This window comes from Misgurnus anguillicaudatus, chromosome 10 (assembly GCF_027580225.2).
Source record: "Misgurnus anguillicaudatus chromosome 10, ASM2758022v2, whole genome shotgun sequence".
Lineage (NCBI taxonomy): Eukaryota > Metazoa > Chordata > Actinopteri > Cypriniformes > Cobitidae > Misgurnus > Misgurnus anguillicaudatus.
This window is the reverse complement of record NC_073346.2, coordinates 35,485,437-35,505,007: the sequence shown is the minus strand read 5'-3', so window position 1 is coordinate 35,505,007 and position 19,571 is coordinate 35,485,437. Positions and strand designations below refer to the sequence as shown.

General features: G+C 35.4%; 2 protein-coding genes across 4 annotated transcripts; one reads left to right on the top strand and one right to left on the bottom strand.

Moving 5' to 3' along the window:
* The first annotated feature begins 36 nt into the window (after positions 1 to 36).
* On the top strand, positions 37 to 13,028 carry LOC129449117 (B-cell receptor CD22). 2 transcript variants are annotated; one of them, XM_055211892.2, is made up of 12 exons: positions 37 to 457; positions 555 to 617; positions 2,949 to 3,305; positions 3,416 to 3,673; positions 3,852 to 4,121; positions 6,790 to 7,059; positions 7,165 to 7,434; positions 7,712 to 7,793; positions 8,434 to 8,482; positions 8,559 to 8,657; positions 12,333 to 12,434; positions 12,542 to 13,028. In XM_055211892.2, exons 2-12 carry the CDS (start codon positions 569 to 571, stop codon positions 12,581 to 12,583), a joined length of 1,848 nt encoding a protein of 615 aa, XP_055067867.2. In that variant the 5' UTR covers positions 37 to 457; positions 555 to 568; the 3' UTR covers positions 12,584 to 13,028. The 2 variants fall into 2 exon arrangements, with proteins under 2 accessions (XP_055067867.2, XP_055067866.2); XM_055211891.2 differs by having other exon boundaries at positions 12,333 to 12,457.
* Positions 13,029 to 14,369: 1,341 nt separating this feature from the next.
* Positions 14,370 to 19,110, bottom strand: LOC129449118 (myelin-associated glycoprotein). Of its 2 annotated transcripts, none has more exons than XM_073872502.1 (4): positions 18,900 to 19,110; positions 17,373 to 17,753; positions 15,139 to 15,247; positions 14,370 to 15,059 (listed from the first exon to the last, which is right to left on the bottom strand). In XM_073872502.1, exons 1-4 carry the CDS (start codon positions 18,946 to 18,948, stop codon positions 15,035 to 15,037), a joined length of 564 nt encoding a protein of 187 aa, XP_073728603.1. In that variant the 5' UTR covers positions 18,949 to 19,110; the 3' UTR covers positions 14,370 to 15,034. The 2 variants fall into 2 exon arrangements, with proteins under 2 accessions (XP_073728603.1, XP_055067868.2); XM_055211893.2 differs by having other exon boundaries at positions 15,139 to 15,241.
* Positions 19,111 to 19,571: the final 461 nt, after the last annotated feature.

The following is a 19,571-nucleotide window of genomic DNA, read 5'->3' as shown; positions in this document are numbered from 1 at the left end:
AAAGCCAATGCCAGACACAATTCTTCTTAGAATATGAACTTGTAGATATGTAACTAAAATGAGTTAAATTATGTAATTTTTGGTTGTAATTTTAAAGTCATTAACTAAAAGCTTTAATGAAATCACAGTGATGTTACTGATAGCTCAAATGCCCTTAATGAGTTTTAAAGGGATGAAGGGTATGAAGAGTACAGTTTGTGGGTGTCAGCGACTTACTGAAGGTGGAGTTGGGTTTCGCTGGAGACAGAACCAGAGTTCAGATCCTCAGAGAGACGGAGACAGGCATATGCCAACCAGAATCACTTCTACCCTTCATCAACTTCTGCTTTCTTCGGCTCAGCGACCTATGCTGTGCTTTTGTTCATCTCTCTGATGGCAATCAGCTCTCAACAATTGTGTCTTCGAAAACACAGGCAGCTTTAAGTGTTACGAAACAGAAAACGGCATCACAATCCAGGTACCATTTATGAGCTTGTTCTCAATTATTGAATTGTCTGCTTTGTTAATATTTTTAAAGTTATTTACAGTCTTTATCTGCTTTAACAATGGAGCAGGGTTCAAATCTGAGATGTGGATACGTGTAATTGTGACCTTCATATACTTAACGGCTGCTGCAGGTAATCATTTTGGACATTTCGTGTTTGATAGATAGATAGATAGATAGATAGATAGATAGATAGATAGATAGATAGATAGATAGATAGATAGATAGATAGATAGATAGATAGATAGATAGATAGATAGACAGACAGACAGCAGACAGACAGACAGATAGATTGATAGATAGATTTGATGGATGGATGGTGGACGGAAATGTGATATAAAGTGATAAATGAATAGATGGATAGATAGATAGAAAATTGATATAAAGTTATGGGTGATAGGCAGGTATGTAGGTAGATAAATGGATATATAGATTTGATGGATGGATGAAAATGCCATATATAAAGTGCATGGATGGACGGACGGACAGACAGATAGATAGAAAATTGATTACAAAGTTATGAATGGATGATAGGCAGGTATGCAGATAAATAGATAGATAGATTTGGTGGATTGATGGATGGATGGAAATGTGATATATAAAGTGGATAAATGAATGGACGAATGAACAGATGGACAGAGAGACTTGATGGATAGATGGATGGACGAACGGATGGATAGATTTGATGGAAAAGCGATATATAAAGTGGATGGATGAATGAACAGATGGATAGACTGGATGGATGGACAGATAGATGGAAAATTGATATATAAAGTTATGGATGGATGAATTGATAGATAGATTGATTGATTGATTGATTGATTGATTGATTGATTGATTGATTGATTGATTGATTGATTGATTGATTGATTGATTGATTGATTTGATGGATGGATGGATGGATGGATGGATGGACGGATGGATAGATTGGAGGGATAGTGGATGGAAATGAAATATATAAAGTGGATGGATGAATGAACGAATGGACAGACAGATTGGATAGATGGATGGACGAACGGATGGATAGATTTGATGGATGGTGGATGGAAAAGCGATATATAAAGTGGATGGATTAATGAACGATATATAAAGTGGATGGATGAATCAACGGATGGACAGACTGGATGGATGGACAGATAAATTTAAAATTTATATATAAAGTTATGGATGGATGTATAGATAGATAGATCGATAGATAGATAGATAGATTGATTGATTGATTGATTGATTGATTGATTTGATGGATGGATGGATGGACATATGGATAGATTGGAGGGATGGATGGTGGATGGAAATGAAATATATAAAGTGGATGGATGAATGAACGGATGGACAGGCATACTGGATGGATGGACGAATTGATGGATAGATTTGGTGGATGGTGGATGGAAAAGCGATATATAAAGTGGATGGATGAATGAACGGATGAACGGATGGACAGGCATACTGGATGGATGGACGAATTGATGGATAGATTTGATGGATGGTGGATGGAAAAGCGATATATAAAGTGGATGGATGAATGAACGATATATAAAGTGGATGGATGAATGAACGGATGGACAGACTGGATGGATGGACAGATAGATGGAAAATTTATATATAAAGTTATGGATGGATGTATAAATCGATCGATAGATAGATAGATAGATAGATAGATAGATAGATAGATAGATAGATAGATAGATAGATAGATAGATAGATAGATAGATTGATTGATTGATTGATTGATTGATTGATTGATTGATTGATTGATTGATTGATTGATTGATTGATTGATTGATTGATTGATTTGATGGATGGATGATGGATGGATGGATGGATGGACGGATGGATAGATTGGATGGATGGATGGTGGATGGAAATTAAATATATAAAGTGGATGGATGAATGAACGAATGGACAGACAGATGGGATAGATGGATGGACGAACGGATGGATAGATTTGTTGGATGGAAAAGCGATATATAAAGTAGATGGATGAATGAACGGATGGACAGACTGGATGGATGGACAGATAGATGGAAAATTGTTATATAAAGTTATGGATGGATGTATAATAGGCAGGTATGTAGATAGATCGATGGATGGATGGATGGATGGATTGATGGATTGATGGATCGATGGATCGATGGATTGATGGATGGATGGATTGATTGATTGATTGATTGATTGATTGATTTAATGGATAGATGGTGGACGGAAATGCAATATAAAGTGGATGGATGGATGAACGGATGGACAGACAGACAGAAAGACAGACAGACAGACAGATAGATAGAAAAATTATATATAAAGTTATGGATGGATGGATGATAGGTAGGTGTGAGGGAAGGTAGATAGATTATATATAGGTAGATAGATAATATAAATATATTTATATTGTATTGATCTGTTTTTCAATAGCATACACCTCAGTATGGTCAAAGCTGATTTCACTCTTCCTTCTTCTTTTGTTGAACAGACGTAGGGGCTGGTACATGGCTGATCTATTTTTCTAGAAAGGACATTTGCGTTTGGGCTGGGACCACATTAACACTGCCATGCCGTTACGACTACCCCTCACCCTACAGCTCAACACAGGTGATGTGGTTTCACATCTCCGCAGAGGGCAAACGGGAAATCGCCTACCATTCAGATGGGAACACTATGAGTCTCTCATTCAGGGACAGGGTCAAATACATGGGAGGCCACAAAAGATGCAGTTTACAGATTACAAACGTGAAGCTGAACGATGCAGGAACGTACCATTTCAGATTTGAGACAGACCACCAGCAGGGCAGATGGACGTCACCTTATGCTATCAGTCTCTCCGTCACAGGTGAGGTCAAACTTCAAATTTTAATTTTTATGCTTAATTTTAATAAATTGATTTTATGATACTGTTAAGATGTGGCATGTACCAACTGTAGTCAAATGTTTTGGAGACAGATCTTCAGGTTCACGTACATCCATCAAGAATAAGCAACATGTTTGCTGCTGGAGAGACGGTTTTTGTAAGCTGTGTGGCCCGAGGCTGTGCCGCCCCTGGCAGGAACCTTGCCCTTTATCGCAACGGAGTCAACCTGGGGCAGTCCAGCAAGCCATCGGCCATCTATAACTTTAACAGCCCAAATGCAGGTACCTACACCTGCCGTCCAATACCCCCTCAAAACGTTCAGTCACTTGGTGTCGTCCTGGCTCTTGGCTGTGAGTAAAACCAATTATGCTGTTAAAAAACCCTAAGGCTTGATTTAAAGTGAACACATTTGGCATTTGTTCCTCTAGCTAGAGCATGGGTTGCAATGCAAAGGTCATGGGTTTTAGTCCCACAGAGCACACATAGGCCTTCTTAAATACAAATATAAATAACATCTCTCTCTTTTAGATGCTCCACGAAATACCACGATAAACATCATCCCTCGGGAAGCGGTCCGCGAGGGTGATTCAGTGACTCTGACCTGTAGCAGTGATGGAGCTCCACCAGTAGAAAGTTTTGCATGGTTTAAGGAAGGAGAAAGCGGAAGTGTGCCAGACAGTTTTAATCCTGAGCTGAGATTGTGGAGTTTGGATTACAGAGACCACGGAGAATACTTCTGTGAGGCCCGCAACACACTCGGCACAGACCGGTCCAGACCAGTTTTACTGAATGTTACCTGTAAGTCTGCTCAGACGATGCTGTGATTTCATTGTTATTTTAATGCTTATCTGTAGATATTTATAGGCACAAATGGTTTTGGGAAAATCATTTTAATAACTCATGCTTGCGTAAAATATGGACAAACCCAACAAATGGTTTAAATTAACCTAAAAATGTACATATTTGTCCTAGCTATGGCTTTAAACTACAACTATTTTGGTTTTGAAGTGACCAGACACTTGAACTTTTCATTTTTTGTCTATTTCCTTGTTTATCAGTTTTGCTGAGCTGATGTCGTGGTGGGCGAGATGTTTCGTTTAGTTACTGGTACTTGTGTAATCACTTGTATTTTGGCAGGACATGATGTCACATTGTCACACTGTCTGGCAACCTCCAGTAGATCAAAGTTCAAATCAAGTGTGCATTTTAAAGCATATTGGGAAACCATGTGATGCCTGATGCTGCATGCCGAAACATTACATCTACCGCCGGTTACTTTTATTTCATGTTTCTAAAGTGATACAGAGGCTTACATATTAAGTTTTTGGTAAACGTTGACAATTCCTAGTATTTTTTTCTGAAAACCCTCAGGAGATAAGGGTATTTATCCTAGAGTAACATAGGTTTTAGGCGTTTTAGGAGTAAAGTGATAGTTTGCCCAAAAATAAAATTTTGTAATTATTTACAACCCTTATGTGGTTTAAAACATGTGAGTTTCTTGATTCCTACAAGAACATATATTTTGATAAATGAGAGTAATCACACAGTTGATGGTACCCATTGACTTCCATAATATTTGTTTTTCCTACTATGTAAATCAATAGGTACCATCAACAACTCATAGAGGTTAAGAACAACATGAGGGTGAGTAAATGATGACAGAATTAGCATTTTTGGGTGAACTACCCCTTTAAACGAACATTTAACTTTTTTAAGTTAAAGTTAGGTTAAAAAGACTTTTTTAAGATGTAAAAATAAATCTTTGGTGTCCCCAGAGGTTCTAGCTCAAAATAACAGATATTTATTATAACATGTTGAGATTGCCACTTTGTAGGTTTGAGCAAAAAAATTTTTTTGGGTGTGTCCTTTAAAATGCAAATAAGTTGATGTCTGCACTAAATGGCAGTGCCGTGGCTGCATGGATAGTGCAGATTAAGGGGCGGTATTATCCCCTTCTGACATCACAAGGGGAGACAAATTTGAATGAGGTTACCGGGTTGATCTTTTTCACATTTTCTAGGTTGGTAGAAGAACTGAGGACCAAATTATAGCACTTTACGTGGAAAAAGTCAGATTTTCATGCTATGTCCCCATTAAAGAAGAGAACTGATCCATAAAAGGACCAAAATACCACAGAGGCTTTGGGTGGGCAACACCCTAGAAACAGCATTCGAATAAATTATAGTGTTTTTGTATTTTTTATTGTAAATTTCAAACAACTTGATATCTTAATTTAATGTTCAAATCTTTTGTTATGACTACTTTTAGTTGCCTTGGTCAACAATTGTCAAATGAGAAATTCAAAAATCGTTTTAAAAGCAGGCATCAGGTTTATTTCACAGCACATAGGGGCGGTTTCCCAGACAGGGTTTAAGACTAGTCCCAGACTAACTTAAATGTTAGTGTTGTCTTGACCGAAAACAACTTGCTCTGACATATCTTAAAATATATCAGTGCGAGTGTTGTGGCTGAGGATGCACACCATGTAATGTTTATAAATTATGCTTTTAAAAATTACTTAAATATCCTCATTTTGACAAAGGCCTTGTCCTGGCTTAAGATAATCCCTGTCCGGAAAATTGCCCATAGTGTATTTATGTTAATTTTATGCAATAAAAAAATTAAATTTGCAACTTTTTTTGAAAGTTAAGACTGAATGGACCTGAAAATGTCAAATGGTGTAACCGCCAATTGCGCCAAAGAATGAGAAATATTAAATATTTTATCCACCTTGATGGCATGTAAGCGTAATCATAAAATTTTTTTAAATACCATTTTAGTAGTTCTGTAAATTTTATGCGTTTTTGTAATATTTGTCCTGACATGATCTGAACAGCTCTGTTTTTCAAATAATCTTTGACAATTTATGTAAAAATGTATGTAAAAAATCATATTACACTAAACTAGATGATTATATTTTATTCCACATGAATATATTTATATTTTCATTTAAAAAAATACTAGTTACACCAATTGACACAGACCGGTTACACCACATTGACATTTCTGCAATTATCCCCCAAATATTTTTTCAAAATTAAATAAAACCAGAAATTTTAGACTTGGTCCTCAAAAAAGAGAATGCATGCAAGTAATCTGCAAATTCATTTTGAATTTTTAACCCTTTTACATTTATTTGAATCATACGGACACAAAATAATTAACGTCACGTCATTGACCCAATAGGCTTTATGCCCAGCTGCACTACTTCCTGAACTTCAGCCAGCTCCTTGTTTCCTGTCTGCCATTATTGGACAAACTGATTAATCCAGGTGTGTCTGATTATTGTTGTTGTGACTACTGAGGTCAGGCACATCTGGATTAATCAGTTTGTCCAATAATGGCAGACAGGAAACAAGGAGCTGGCTGAAGTTCAGGAAGTAGTGCAGCTGGGCATAAAGCCTATTGCAAGCAACGACAGTGTATTACATTTAAAATGATATTTAACTAAATATTTTGCTTTCAGACCCCCCAAAGAACACAAGAGTCTTGATCATTCCCAAAGGAGATGTCATGGAAGGGTTTGCCGTCAATTTGACCTGCAGCACCAACGCCAACCCTCCCGCAGAGAAATACGCCTGGTACAAAATGAACGGTGGTCAGCCCTGGACCAAAGGTGCTGCTCAAAATCTCACCTTTCTTAGTGTGCGTTCCCATCACTCTGGGAAGTATTACTGCACCGCATGGAACGTGTTTGGCACGGGGACATCGCCCACTGTTTCCCTTTCGGTGTTTTGTAAGTTTATACCACTTGTACGTGAAAACTCTTTCAAAATCGTGCAGGATTTCTTACCTTCTTAAATACCTTCTGTTCTATTTGACCTCTTTCGTTCTCTCTCAGATGCCCCTAAAAACACTTCTGTATTGGCTCGTCCCTCCCCTGTGATCGACGCGGGCAGCTCACTGACGCTGACCTGCAGCAGTCAGGCAAACCCGGCGGTGGAGAACTACACCTGGCACCGGATCAATGCGGCTGACGCCTGGGAAACTCGATCGGGTCCCAGCTACACCATTGCTGAGGTCAGCCCTGGAGCCAGCGGACAGTACTACTGCGTGGCCCGCAACCGCATTGGAACGAACAGTTCCCCCATTCTTACTGTGAAAGTTCGAGGTTTGTGCACTACAAAATGACAATTGTTTGGTTCTTGTTTGTTTAGGATAAGCTTAAATAGTATGAAACAAACTAGGGTCATGGCAGTCGGTAACATGACTTATTCCATTTAGCCATGGATGTAACTAGTTTTACTATTGCTGTATTTTACGAAATCAGTGGACATACTGTAAATATAATATTCTGCATTTTTATAAATGATGTTTTTACTGATAAAAAGATGTAGTGCAATGTTAGTCAATGTGGTGTGATGACAATACATTGATTTGATGTCCAGGCCGACTGAAAGTGATTGCATTGGCGTCTGCAGTGGGCGTCTCTGTGGGACTCATCTCATTAACAGTGATTGTCATGATTAGGTAACTGTTGAATTTAGGGCTGCACGGTATTGAAAGGGCACCTATTAGGCAAAATCCACTTTTACAGGGTGTTTGGAAATAATGTGTGTTGGCAGTGTGTGAACACAACCCCCCCACAAAGACAAAATCCGTCGCTCCTTGTTTTTTGATCCTCATTAAACCATTAGACATGCCATTTTGATTCTTTTATCAGTGAGGTAACATTGATAAAGCCCCGCCCACTTTCAGTCTTGCATTACCATAGTTTCCACCCTCAGCGAGTTGTACTCTGTTCACTAGATACTGTTGTCTCAGATTGTATTAATCAGATCTATTTTAACTGAAAGCCCTTACTGTCTGTTTGTAAGGAAGTGAGGAGCTGTAGCTCATTTGCATTTAAAGGTACAGACGCGTTTTTGCTCCCATTAAAATTGGGAGATTTTGGACATGCTACAATAAATGATCTCTGGGGTATTTTGAGCTGAAACTTCAGAGACACATACTAGGCACACTTGAGACTTATATTACATCTTCTTAAAAGGCCATAATAGGTGCCCTTTAAAAAAATACAAAATATAGTTTGCACGTATTTTAGCACATTTGTAATATTTTCATTTTCAATATATTGCGCATCTCACACTATTTCATGGGTTTTTTGTAGTAAAAACATGCATCGTGTGGATAATGAAAATATAGCAGATGATAAACAGGTAACTCAGTTTGTGTTATTCATACAAATCTTCCGAAAAACAGTCATATTAATGTATAACTTGCTTTTCAAAACAGTGTTCACCAGAAGTTGATTTACCAATGAGCCAAACCCACTTTAGTGAATCAACATCAGATACATTTCTCCGCAGGGCCACAAAAATGTCAGACATCCCGGTAAGTTTTTTTTTAAATATATTTTCTCGCTGACTTCCTCCACTAGGCTGTTCATACATTAAAGGTCCCGTTTTTCCTGTGTTTTCGAAGCCTTGGTTGTGTTTATGATGCGCAATATAACATGTGTTCACGTTTTGTGTGTTAAAAGAACCATAAACTGTAGGGATGCTCCAATCGATCGGCCGCCGATCGGTATCGGCCGATAATGGCATTAAATGACTCGATCGGTGCTCACTAAATCTGCCGATCTCATAAACCGATCTTTCTGTTTACTTTTGTCATCAAAAGGATCCTGAATGTGGCTGCAATTAAAGGCGGAGTCCACGATGTTTGAAAAACGCATTGGAAAAGAAGACGGGCCGACTACCAAAACACACTTATAGCAAATCAAATCAAATGCCGGGTTGCGTATGTGTGGGGCGGGTCTATCAACAGAAGGTCCAGATTCTATTGGGGTAGGGGCGTGTTTGTTTAGGTGATTTCAAATATCAACATTTGCTTTCAAACATCATGGACTCCGCCTTTAAAGACATTTTTTACGTAGCGCGAGCATTTTTACAACCCGTTGCTCATGTGCGGCACAAACAGCGTATACAACACATATCTATCATGGACAATTGCATCCTCATGCCAAACGTTTATTATTTGCATGTGTTTTAAAGTTTTGAGCGTTTAAACTTTTATTTTCCTCACAGCTGCTTGTCTGCGTTCAGCCGCCGCCCACACACACAGCAGCCTGTCATCAGTGCACGTGAACAGAGCGATCTCTCTCTCACGTCTTAAAGCTGCAGTAACCTAATTCATCTCTCAATAAAATCACTCTCTGCTCTTGACTAAAGAATTTTTATACTTCATACGAATGTGTGTATATTTAATTAATACAGTAAAGACTGTGAAGTGTTTCATTTTCAGTACTTTTAGGAGACATAAGCCTTTTTAAAGCCATATTACATTTCTCTATGCAGAATAAATATTTGTTGTGCTTATTTATTTGAGTCTCTATTAAAACAATAATATACCTAATTACTGCAAGTAATGTAACAAAGGCAACATCCATGGTATTATTTTATCTAGAAAAAATGTAACAGTTACAGTCATCAAAGAGCATGCATATCAGCTTTAAAAAAATCGGTATCGAAATCGGTATCGGCCGATCACGAAGATTACAAATCGGTGATCGGTAACGGCTGCAAAAATCCTGATCGGAGCATCTCTAATAAACTGTAAAAAATATGGACGTAGTGTCCGTGAAGTCACCCATTGGTTTTTAAAGATCGTTTTTAAAGCCAATAGTGTAGGCGGTGCCTGCTGTCGCCATCTTGGCTGTGCATCACTCGCGGATATTCAAAAATGGGTAAAGAGGCAGGACGTGCGTGAAGCTGAGGTGGCTGATTGCTGAAACCATGCCCGCCTAGCTCGACTCTAGTGACAGCAGTGGCTGTTCAACTGTCACTCAAGTGGCCACGCCCTTAATTATGCAGAACTTTAAGGCTTAATATAATTTAAACGGATGAGTTACAAAAATATTCACCCCCCACAGTTGTCATGAAGGGCAAAATTAGCTATACAGACCAAAAACACACTTTGTACCAGGCTGTAAACATATTATTTTCTGCTCTTAAGATGGGCATTTTAACATGGGGGTCTATGGGAATCGACTCCATTTTGGAGCCAGCCTTTAGTTGCCAGTCGATGAATTGCAGTTTAAATCACTTCCGTATTTGCTTCATGGCTTCAGAGAAATTGAAGCCATATATGAAAATATATCGCTTCGCTTGTGTTTGAGCTTTATCATTTTGCAAGTATTATTTATGCTATTATAGCAACATTACACACTAACTAAAGTTTGAAAAATGAGATCAGGAAAAACGTGACCTTTAAAAGTTTGTATTTACAGTCGCTGATGAAGGGATGTGCCTTTGAAATCATTGTTGGACAGTATGCCAAAATTTAAGAACGACTATCATAAAATGCATATAACTGTGGTGCATTTCCCAAAAGCAACTACTTTATACACGCAAGTCGTAGCCAATAGAGTTCAATGGTATTTACGACCATAGTTAGCTTATGAAGCACATCCCTGGTAAACATTTATAATCTGGAATAATACTCAATGTGGTAACATTTTACTTGAAGGGGTGTTCATAAGACTGACATGACACCTTCATAATCATGACATTTTATGCACATTTATGACAATTGTCATTAAGTGTCATTTGTTCAATTATGTCATTTTTAATGCAAAGATGACATTGTTTCCGATGTATTTGTTATGACAACTTGATAAACCAATACATCATAACTTGTCATAAATCTGTTATAAACATGACATAGCAGAATAATTATGAAACTTAAGAAACTATCTAGCTTTATGTGTTAACATTACATTAAACTGTCATTAAAATGTCATTAAGTGTTAATACTATGTCAAATAATTATAAAAAAGGTTATACTTAACTTTATGTATGTGCACAATACATAACAAAACAGACAACTTACAGAACTTGTTCTTCCACACACAGAAGGTTCTGAAATTTTCTGACATATAAGAAAAAAATAACAAAACATTTAATTAATTTAATTTAATGTATTTAACTTTGCAGTGATATGGACCCAACGCTGCATGGCTTAACCCTTTATTTTACTGTTTTCATTTAATTTTAGGTGAATCGGTCTCTATAAAAATATAATTTTATCAATTTTAATTATAATTTTTATTATTATTATTATTATTATTATTATTATTATTATTATTATTATTATTATTATTATTATTATTGAATGATTTATTTTATTTGTTAAACACATGGAGGAGATTAAAAAAAACATTATGAACTAAAGAATATTCATGATGTTGTTATAAAACTATTTGACAGAGTATTAAAACTTAATGACAAATTATATTTTTTACCACTGTAGTTGAGGTCAAGAAAAATATTCATGACGCTGTTATAAAACTATATGACAGAGTATTAACACTAAATGACATTTAAATGACAAATTAAATTTGTATCACTGGTAAAAAAGTGGTCAGTTATGTTGTCTTGGTAATGTCAAGTTGTCATGATAAGTTTTGATGTATTGGTTAATGTCAAGTTGTCATAACAAATACATCTCAAACAATGTCATATTTGCTTTAAAATGGCATAATTGAACGATTCTGACACTTAATCACAGTTGTCATAAACATGTATACAATCTCCTTCATGTTCATAGCACGTGTCATGATTCTAAATGTGTCATATCAGTCTTATGAACACCCCTTCAAGTAAAGTGTTACTCTTAAGGTAAATGTTTAGGGCTGTTGGAAGGTGATTCGAGCAATCTGGTCTGGGGAATCTGTTTTAAAAGGTTGATAATTTATATGGGTCGTGCAAAAGCGTAAAATTATTACAAAAAACATTAATAATAACCCACTCCTAAACCCAACATGACTGAGGCGAAAGCACATCATACTAAAATATGCAAATAGTATGTAAAATGCAAAACATGTGAATTGCATTGAGATTGTGTTGGATTTTAGGTGCACCTTGGTTTGTTATTTATGGTTGTATATAAGCTAGGAAGTAGTAGACAACAAGGCAGCTTATTAGGTTTTGGAACAGAGCCATAGTGTGAAATGAAAAATACCACAGGATATGACACATATTGATTTAATTTTTTGTGTCTGAACAGGAGGAACCAGATGAGATGTATGAAAGTAGTCATCCCTCCATCATGCCCCTGAAAGAAGCTGCGCAGAGCACAGAGGAACCAGAACAACTCAACTACATTACGGTGCATTATTCACGCACACCCAGGTTAAACACTGTTACACAATTCATATGTGCTGGATTGTGCCAGTCTTTTATAGTATTAAGGTCTATAAAATATTTTATTTGCAGTATGGACCAGGTGAAGGTTACAAACATAGCTCCAGATGGTGAGAAGAAACTGAAAGATGACCCATGTGTTTATACTCTTCTTACCAAGCAGCAGAGACAAGATCAAACGTGTGACAGCAGTTTGGGATATTTTTAAAGCGACAAACCTTAAGTATTTATGGACCATTAAAATGCTTGTTCACAACATCAGTAAAATGTAACATTATAGACAGTACCGGAAAAATCTTGCTCATAGCTAATATGCAGTGAGTTTGGTTGTTTACTTCAATTGTGTGTCCATCTGTTTTTTAAGTAAAAATCCAGATATACAGAAATCCAGAGATATGGTGTCAAAAACATTGTTAGATTTATTAATCTCATCATGAACTTTTTTTCCACTTACTGTAATAAAATACAATTCAGTAGACAAGTTGTTTTAGTGGTTTCATACATTTCAAATAAATGGTTCAGTGGTTTCAATGGTTCAAATAAATTTCTTACTAACTTCTGGTTTTATTATTGCTTATAGGTTTTCCAGCACTAGTTTTACTATAATCTCTGATTCTAGGCATGACTTACAATGTGAATACTAGTCAAGAAAAAACAAACCTGCCAGTTTAGTTAGAATAATAAAGTAAGTACAATAACAATGTTTTTCTGCTATTTGCACTGAATTTGTTGAAAGAATATATACCTCGTCATATACGTTAAAAAACAAAAATTATTCAGACACCAGATATGATTTTTGATATTTTTTACTATTGCGCTCTCAGAAAACATGTACAAAAGTTGTCACTTGGATAGTTGTCACTATTTAACCTACTAAAATTCCTTTGTGAGACCGTCTAAAGCCCTATACGCTGTACGATTTTTGGCTGTCCCAGATGAAAGACATCGTGAAACAGTCGTGGCGATTTCTGTGATTGTGGGTCTTAATCAGTGGTCCTATGTCGTACAGTGAGAGACGGCCTTGTTACTAAAGACATTGTCAGAAATTCAGCATGATCAATATACGGTTTCTTTGCTGCTATAGACCGTTTCAGCAGTAACAACATAAACAAGCGGCTGTCGCGGTCCGCACATAACTTCCGGTAAACTCCACTAAGAATAAATAACAACAAAGTTCTTTAAACGTAGTTTTTTTATATAACAAGCACAAAAAACAACACATAGATAACATAGGAAACCAAAACATTTGTTATTTTCGACGAGGCATTTGTTCAAGAAATCAGTTTAGCAACTAGTCAGACCATTAAAAAAACGAGACCGGAAGTAAGGTTCGGATCCAGACGTGTATCACGTGCGTCCGATGAAACCGTCTATAGTGAATAAACAGTGATAATGTGAGAGATGTTTAAGGTGTTTGAAAAAATCTTCATTCAATTTACTCAATTTTTTTTAAGTTACATTGTAAAAACAATCTGCAGAAATACAGTATTACGTGCAGCTGGCAGCTGGTTGGCGGCAACCTACCGTAGATTTAAATTTATGTTATTCACTGAAAAGAGTTCTTTCAAAGTTAAATACATTTTAAATATTATCTTTACAGAAGAAAACCATACAACAACAGCCTCATGTAAAGCATTCTGGGAACCAGAAATCATCATCAACCTTTTTCAGTTTTTTGCTTCAGATTTTGTTTCCCAGAATGTTTTGCCTGATGCCGTCATTTTAGTTTTACTCTGTGAAGACAAAGACCTGTAAATGTTTAATGTTCATTTAACTTTAAACAAAATGTTGCCAGCAAACAACATCAATTCAAATCCACGATAAGTTACCGGCAACCAGCTGCAAGTAACACAGCAATTTCTATAGAATTTTCCTTACAGTTGCAATCAATTTATTTATAAGCTACATTGAAAAAAAATAGAAAAACAAAAGAAAATAAAAACTTTTGTTTAAATGTAGCTTAAATAAATTGATTGCAACCACTTACCTTAAAATTTGAGTAAATTTAATTAATAATTTTTTTTCGGTGTATGGTGAAAAGTCTCAGATCACATTGGAAACATTTTTATGTTTTAAAAATGTTTATTACTCCCCTAGCAAATACAGTAAACCTACATGTACAGTAAATAATGTATTAGATTCATGCTGAAAACAAAAGGCATACAGGTATGATAAGGAAATTAAACTTGAAGACCTAATTTTTTATATTCAATTTAAAAAGTTCATCTTGCATCATACTTTTTCTTTGTCTTTTGCTGGCTAATAATGCCAGTCAACTGTGACTATATTCAAAATATAACACAAACTCTTGTACCATATTTTTTGTAAAAAAATAAAGAATACCAGAACTAACAATATATCAAAGTGGGATTATATTGTTATGTGCAGAAGATATACATTAAATAGATAAGTAATGTTCATATGTAAATAATGTAAATAATGTAAATAAGCAACAAGCAAAGCAGAACCATTCATTTACAGATGTGTGTTGATCCCATATCACTCTCAATAGCAGAACTGATCATTTTATTAATCCTCTGTGGTAAGTGAATGGTGCTGTATTGTTTAAAGTGATCTTGACATTGATCTCCTGAAAGACAAAATGGTATTGCATAAATTTCTGAAAAAGGAATTAGAAAAGAGTGAAAGAGTATTTGAGCGTTGCTTACCTTGCCCTGCATTTAATGCATATTAGAATGCCAGATATTGCTAAGATGAAAATAACTCCAAACACAATTGCAATAGCAAGTGATGAAGATGAAGATGCAGCTGCTAAGACTTCAAAGACAAGGATAAGACAGATAAGAGATATGTCTGTAAATATAAGAAGCTCAGATGCAAAAGCCTCTATACGCCACCTCCATCAAAAGTGAGATAGTGGCCAGCCTCAGGCCATTCAGAAATGCAGATTTGTGGGTAAAATCCATTAAGAGTGATAAAAAATGATTAATTACAAGAAAACACGTCAGACACACTTTTTGAAGGTTTTGCATCTGAACTCTTCATATACAGAGATATACAAACATATTGTGTAAGTATAAAACATATGTTTACTATCACTACTGTAGAAAAACTAGACAAATGTTAATAGCAAACACGATGACATGACTCCTGTACTTTCTGTAACAATGTAAAGAGTATGATTTATAAAAGCTATAATTTAATGTAATGTGTAATTTAATGCCTTTTTAATATGCACACGCACTGTTTCCAGTTTTAGTCCCAAAAATCTCTAATTTAAGTTCATAATTTTAATCTGAGACTGAAAATTTATTTTATTAATTGTTATAGTTTAGTCACTGTTAAAGGAAGTATAGTGCATTTTTTTAAAATAAATTCCTGCAAAAAATAGGTTAAGAGGAAATGACTTACGGTTTATGTCAACTTACAAAGAAATGACATTTATGGTGTCTAAAAAGGAAGCTGAAGTTTCACTGGTACTGACTTACAGCATTGCTTATTGCAAAACATAAGATAAGGTGCTTTTTGCTTTGTTTGTTGCACCCATTTCTCAGTTTTAATAAAATTGAATTATTAAATGAATTTAATTTTGTGGGAAATTTTAGATAATCTAAGTTATATGAATGCTACAATAATACTACATTTTTTAAAGAAAGCAATAATTGGCAGTAGCGGCCGGTGACTTCTTTTTTCAAGGGCGCTCGATGTGAAGTTCATTGCAACATGTATGTAGCCTGTCATGTGTAGTTCGTGATTTCAAAATATGTGTTCTACATATCGAGAGATCCTATGTACATCACATGTCTTGTCAAAATAAGTGCCTGCTGCAGATGCGTCTAAAGGGTTTATGATAAAAGAGACGTTCACGTTGCCAGATACTCGCATAATCTCATGCATAATTAGAGTTAACTGTTAAGGGAGTGTCTTGCGTGTATTTTGTGAACGTGAGCGTCTCTTTTATCATAAGCAGTTTTGACGCGTGTGCAGCAGGCACTTATTTTGACAAAACACGTGATGCTCATGGTTTACATGACACAAAAAACACATATTTTGAAAACACGAACAACACATGACACTACGAACACTTTTTTTGAATTTGTGCCCATAGGATGAGAGTCACGAACCGCCACTGCTATCGTTTATCAAATACTTCAGCTTTTAATCCACTTAATCCCGGCCTCAGGCCATTCAGAAATACTGATTTGTCGACAGAATCCATTAAGAGTCTGATAAAAATGCTCAATTACAAGAAAACATGTCAGACACACTTTTTGAAGGGTTTGCTTCTGAACTCTTCATATACAGAGATATACAAACATATTGTGTAAAAAATATTTTTAGTATAAATACTGTAGAAAAACTAGACAAACACGATGATATGACTCCTGTACTTTCTTTAACAATGAAATTGCAGTCCATTTCATAATGAGTATGACTTATAAAAGCTATAATTCGCATACGCTGTGTAATTGAATGCCTTTGAAATATGCACACGCATATTTAGTCCCTAAAAATCTTTCATTTAAGTTCATAATTTTAATCTTAGACTGAAAATTTAATTGTTATAGTTAGTCACTGTTAAAGGAAGTTTAGTTCACTTTTTAAAAATAAATTCCTGCAAAAAATAGGTTTTAGAGGAAATGTCCACTTACAAAGAAATGACGGCATTGCTTATTGCAAAACATAAAAGATAAAGTGCATTTTTTCTGTTTTTGTTGCACCAATTTCTCAGTTTTAATCAAACTGAATTATTACGTAAATGAATAACATTTTGAGGGAAAGTTTAGATAATCTCAGTTATATGAATGCTACAATAATACTATACATTAAAAGAAAAGCAATAACTGGATTAGAATTGTTAGTCTAGACAGTCAGAGTAAACCAAGATTGTAATTTTTTGTCATGTTGTAATGCATAATACACTGATGAGTTTGTATCTTACGGGTGACATGAAGCGTCACTCCTTTCTGTCCCGGGAGTTTTTCTTTATGATTTGTGATGAATCGAAACACGTACACTCCACTGTCCTCTGACCTCAGATCAGAAATCTTTAGAGAGCAATTTTTATTCCCCTTCTGTCCTAAGAACTTCACCCGGCCCTGGTATGAGGGTTCAGGGAATATTCCTTCACTGTGGTACACATATCTTGGAGTTATGCAGTGGCTTTGATTTAAACACCACATCTTTGATAAAACTGTGAGTGCTGTTCCCTGATCTGAGCTCTCGGGGTAGTCAAAGGTGCAAGGCAGAACTACAGATGACTTGACATAAGCATAGACTGGGTCTTTAGGGACACGGACCATCCAATCAGCAGCAAAAATACCTACAATAGATGCAAAAGAGAAATCTTCTAATACAAGAAAATTTATGTAGGCTATGAAAGACTCTCTCTTAAAGAAATAGTTCAGCCAAACTATTCTGTCATAATTTTCTCATCCTCATCGACTTCCATAGTAGGAAAAAAAATTATGGAAGTATTGTGATAAATGATGAAGAAATAGTTTGATTAATGATGGTATTTACACATGGTACCAATTGAATTCCATCATATTTGTTTGTATTCCTACTATGGAAGTCCCTGGTTACATGAGCTGTGTGCTTACCATCAAAATATCTTCTTTTATGTTCTTCAGAAAAAAAAATTCATACAGGTTTAGAACAACAGGAGGATGAGAAAATGATTTTGGGTGAAATATCCCTTTAACAACAACTGGTTGTGGTTAGGAACATGAGCTAACAATCCACAATATATTTTACAGCAGTTTTTATATTTGTTAATGGCTACCCAGTCTTACGAGGTTTCGTGATATACTCACGTAATTTTTTTCGTAATATTTTCGTTTTTTCGTGATCGTATAACGAATTTCTGCGTTTTCGTGTAATTATCACGTATTGGTTTCTCAAGTGCTTTTTCTTATTTTTAAACCATTGTCACTTCGGTTTAGGGTTATATTTGGTCCTTGCATTAGAATGTCACTTTATATATTGGTTTATACTATTTTTTCTGATTTTTTTATATGTCGCCTGGCGTTAGGGTTAGTTGTTTGGGTAGGGATGTCATTTTATGTAAATCTAACCCTAAACCGAAGCGACAATGGTAAGAAATTAGGACAAAACAGTTGAGTAACCAATACGTGATAATCCCACGAAAACAGGAATTCGTTATATGATCACGAAAAAAACGCGGAAATTTGTGAAAATATCACGAAAAAATAATTAAAAAAATTAAGTTACTATACAACGAAATTTCGTGCAAGTTAATGTAAAGCTGTTCATTGTACATTAATGTTGACGTATTTCGCATTAAAAACAGTTATTCTAGCTATATTAATTCTATAATCTTACTGTATTTCATACATTTTCTCATTTGTACATTTTTAAGAATTCCAAGAAAAAACGCATGAGACAAATATTTAATTGAAACCTGACTGAGAGCTTAGTATTTTAGTATGTTAAGATGTTATCTCACCTGATAAAGACATAAGGGTCCAAATGCCTGGAAGGAGGTTTGCAACCATTTCTACTTCAAGTGTGTCTGTGTATGGATGATGTGAAAAGATCACACTTTAGTTCACAGTCTAGTTTTAATTCCTCTTTCTACTTTTGTCGTTATTATGTCATTATTTCCTCTATTCCGTGTTTCTTCTTGTGTTTCATGAGGCTTACAAGGTTACTGCGTGTTGTCTTGTGTGTTATATTAAATGCTTCATTCTGATTGGTTGACAAAATTCTAAGGGTGTGCATTATTTTCAGTAAGAACGCACATAAAGTAGTTCCTATCACTAAGCCAAGTTTGACTAAAAAATAACGGATATATTCATTTCAACAAATAATGCATAAATATTTGTGTGGTAGCGAAAATAAACGATATAAATGAAAATAATGAGTAAAATAATTCAAACGAGGAAAAATTATACAGCAAATAAACACTGATTGCCTTAGTTTAATTTTTGGTTCTTTCCTGATAATGTAGCCTAAAACTAGAAAAAAACGATGTTATTTTATGTTATGCATGAAACTGTTTGCTCAAAATCAATGCATTTTATAAATTTAGGCTATATTTTTGTATTTATTACATTTTGGTTTAACTTCTGTTAATGGATGTACGTGTCACATATTCTGTAATAATGCATATACGCTG

Coding starts and splice junctions, on each gene's coding strand:
- LOC129449117 (XM_055211891.2), top strand. CDS start 569: ATGTGGATACGTGTAATTGTGACCTTCATATACTTAACGGCTGCTGCA. Junction 8,483..8,558: donor ATATAGCAGATGATAAACAG/GTAACTCAGTTT, acceptor TTTTCAAAACAG/TGTTCACCAGAAGTTGATTT. Junction 8,658..12,332: donor CAAAAATGTCAGACATCCCG/GTAAGTTTTTTT, acceptor GTGTCTGAACAG/GAGGAACCAGATGAGATGTA.
- LOC129449118 (XM_073872502.1), bottom strand. CDS start 18,948: ATGGTTGCAAACCTCCTTCCAGGCATTTGGACCCTTATGTCTTTATCA. Junction 15,248..17,372: donor AGTGACGCTTCATGTCACCC/GTAAGATACAAA, acceptor TTGTCTTTGAAG/TCTTAGCAGCTGCATCTTCA. Junction 15,060..15,138: donor TGCATTAAATGCAGGGCAAG/GTAAGCAACGCT, acceptor TTTGTCTTTCAG/GAGATCAATGTCAAGATCAC.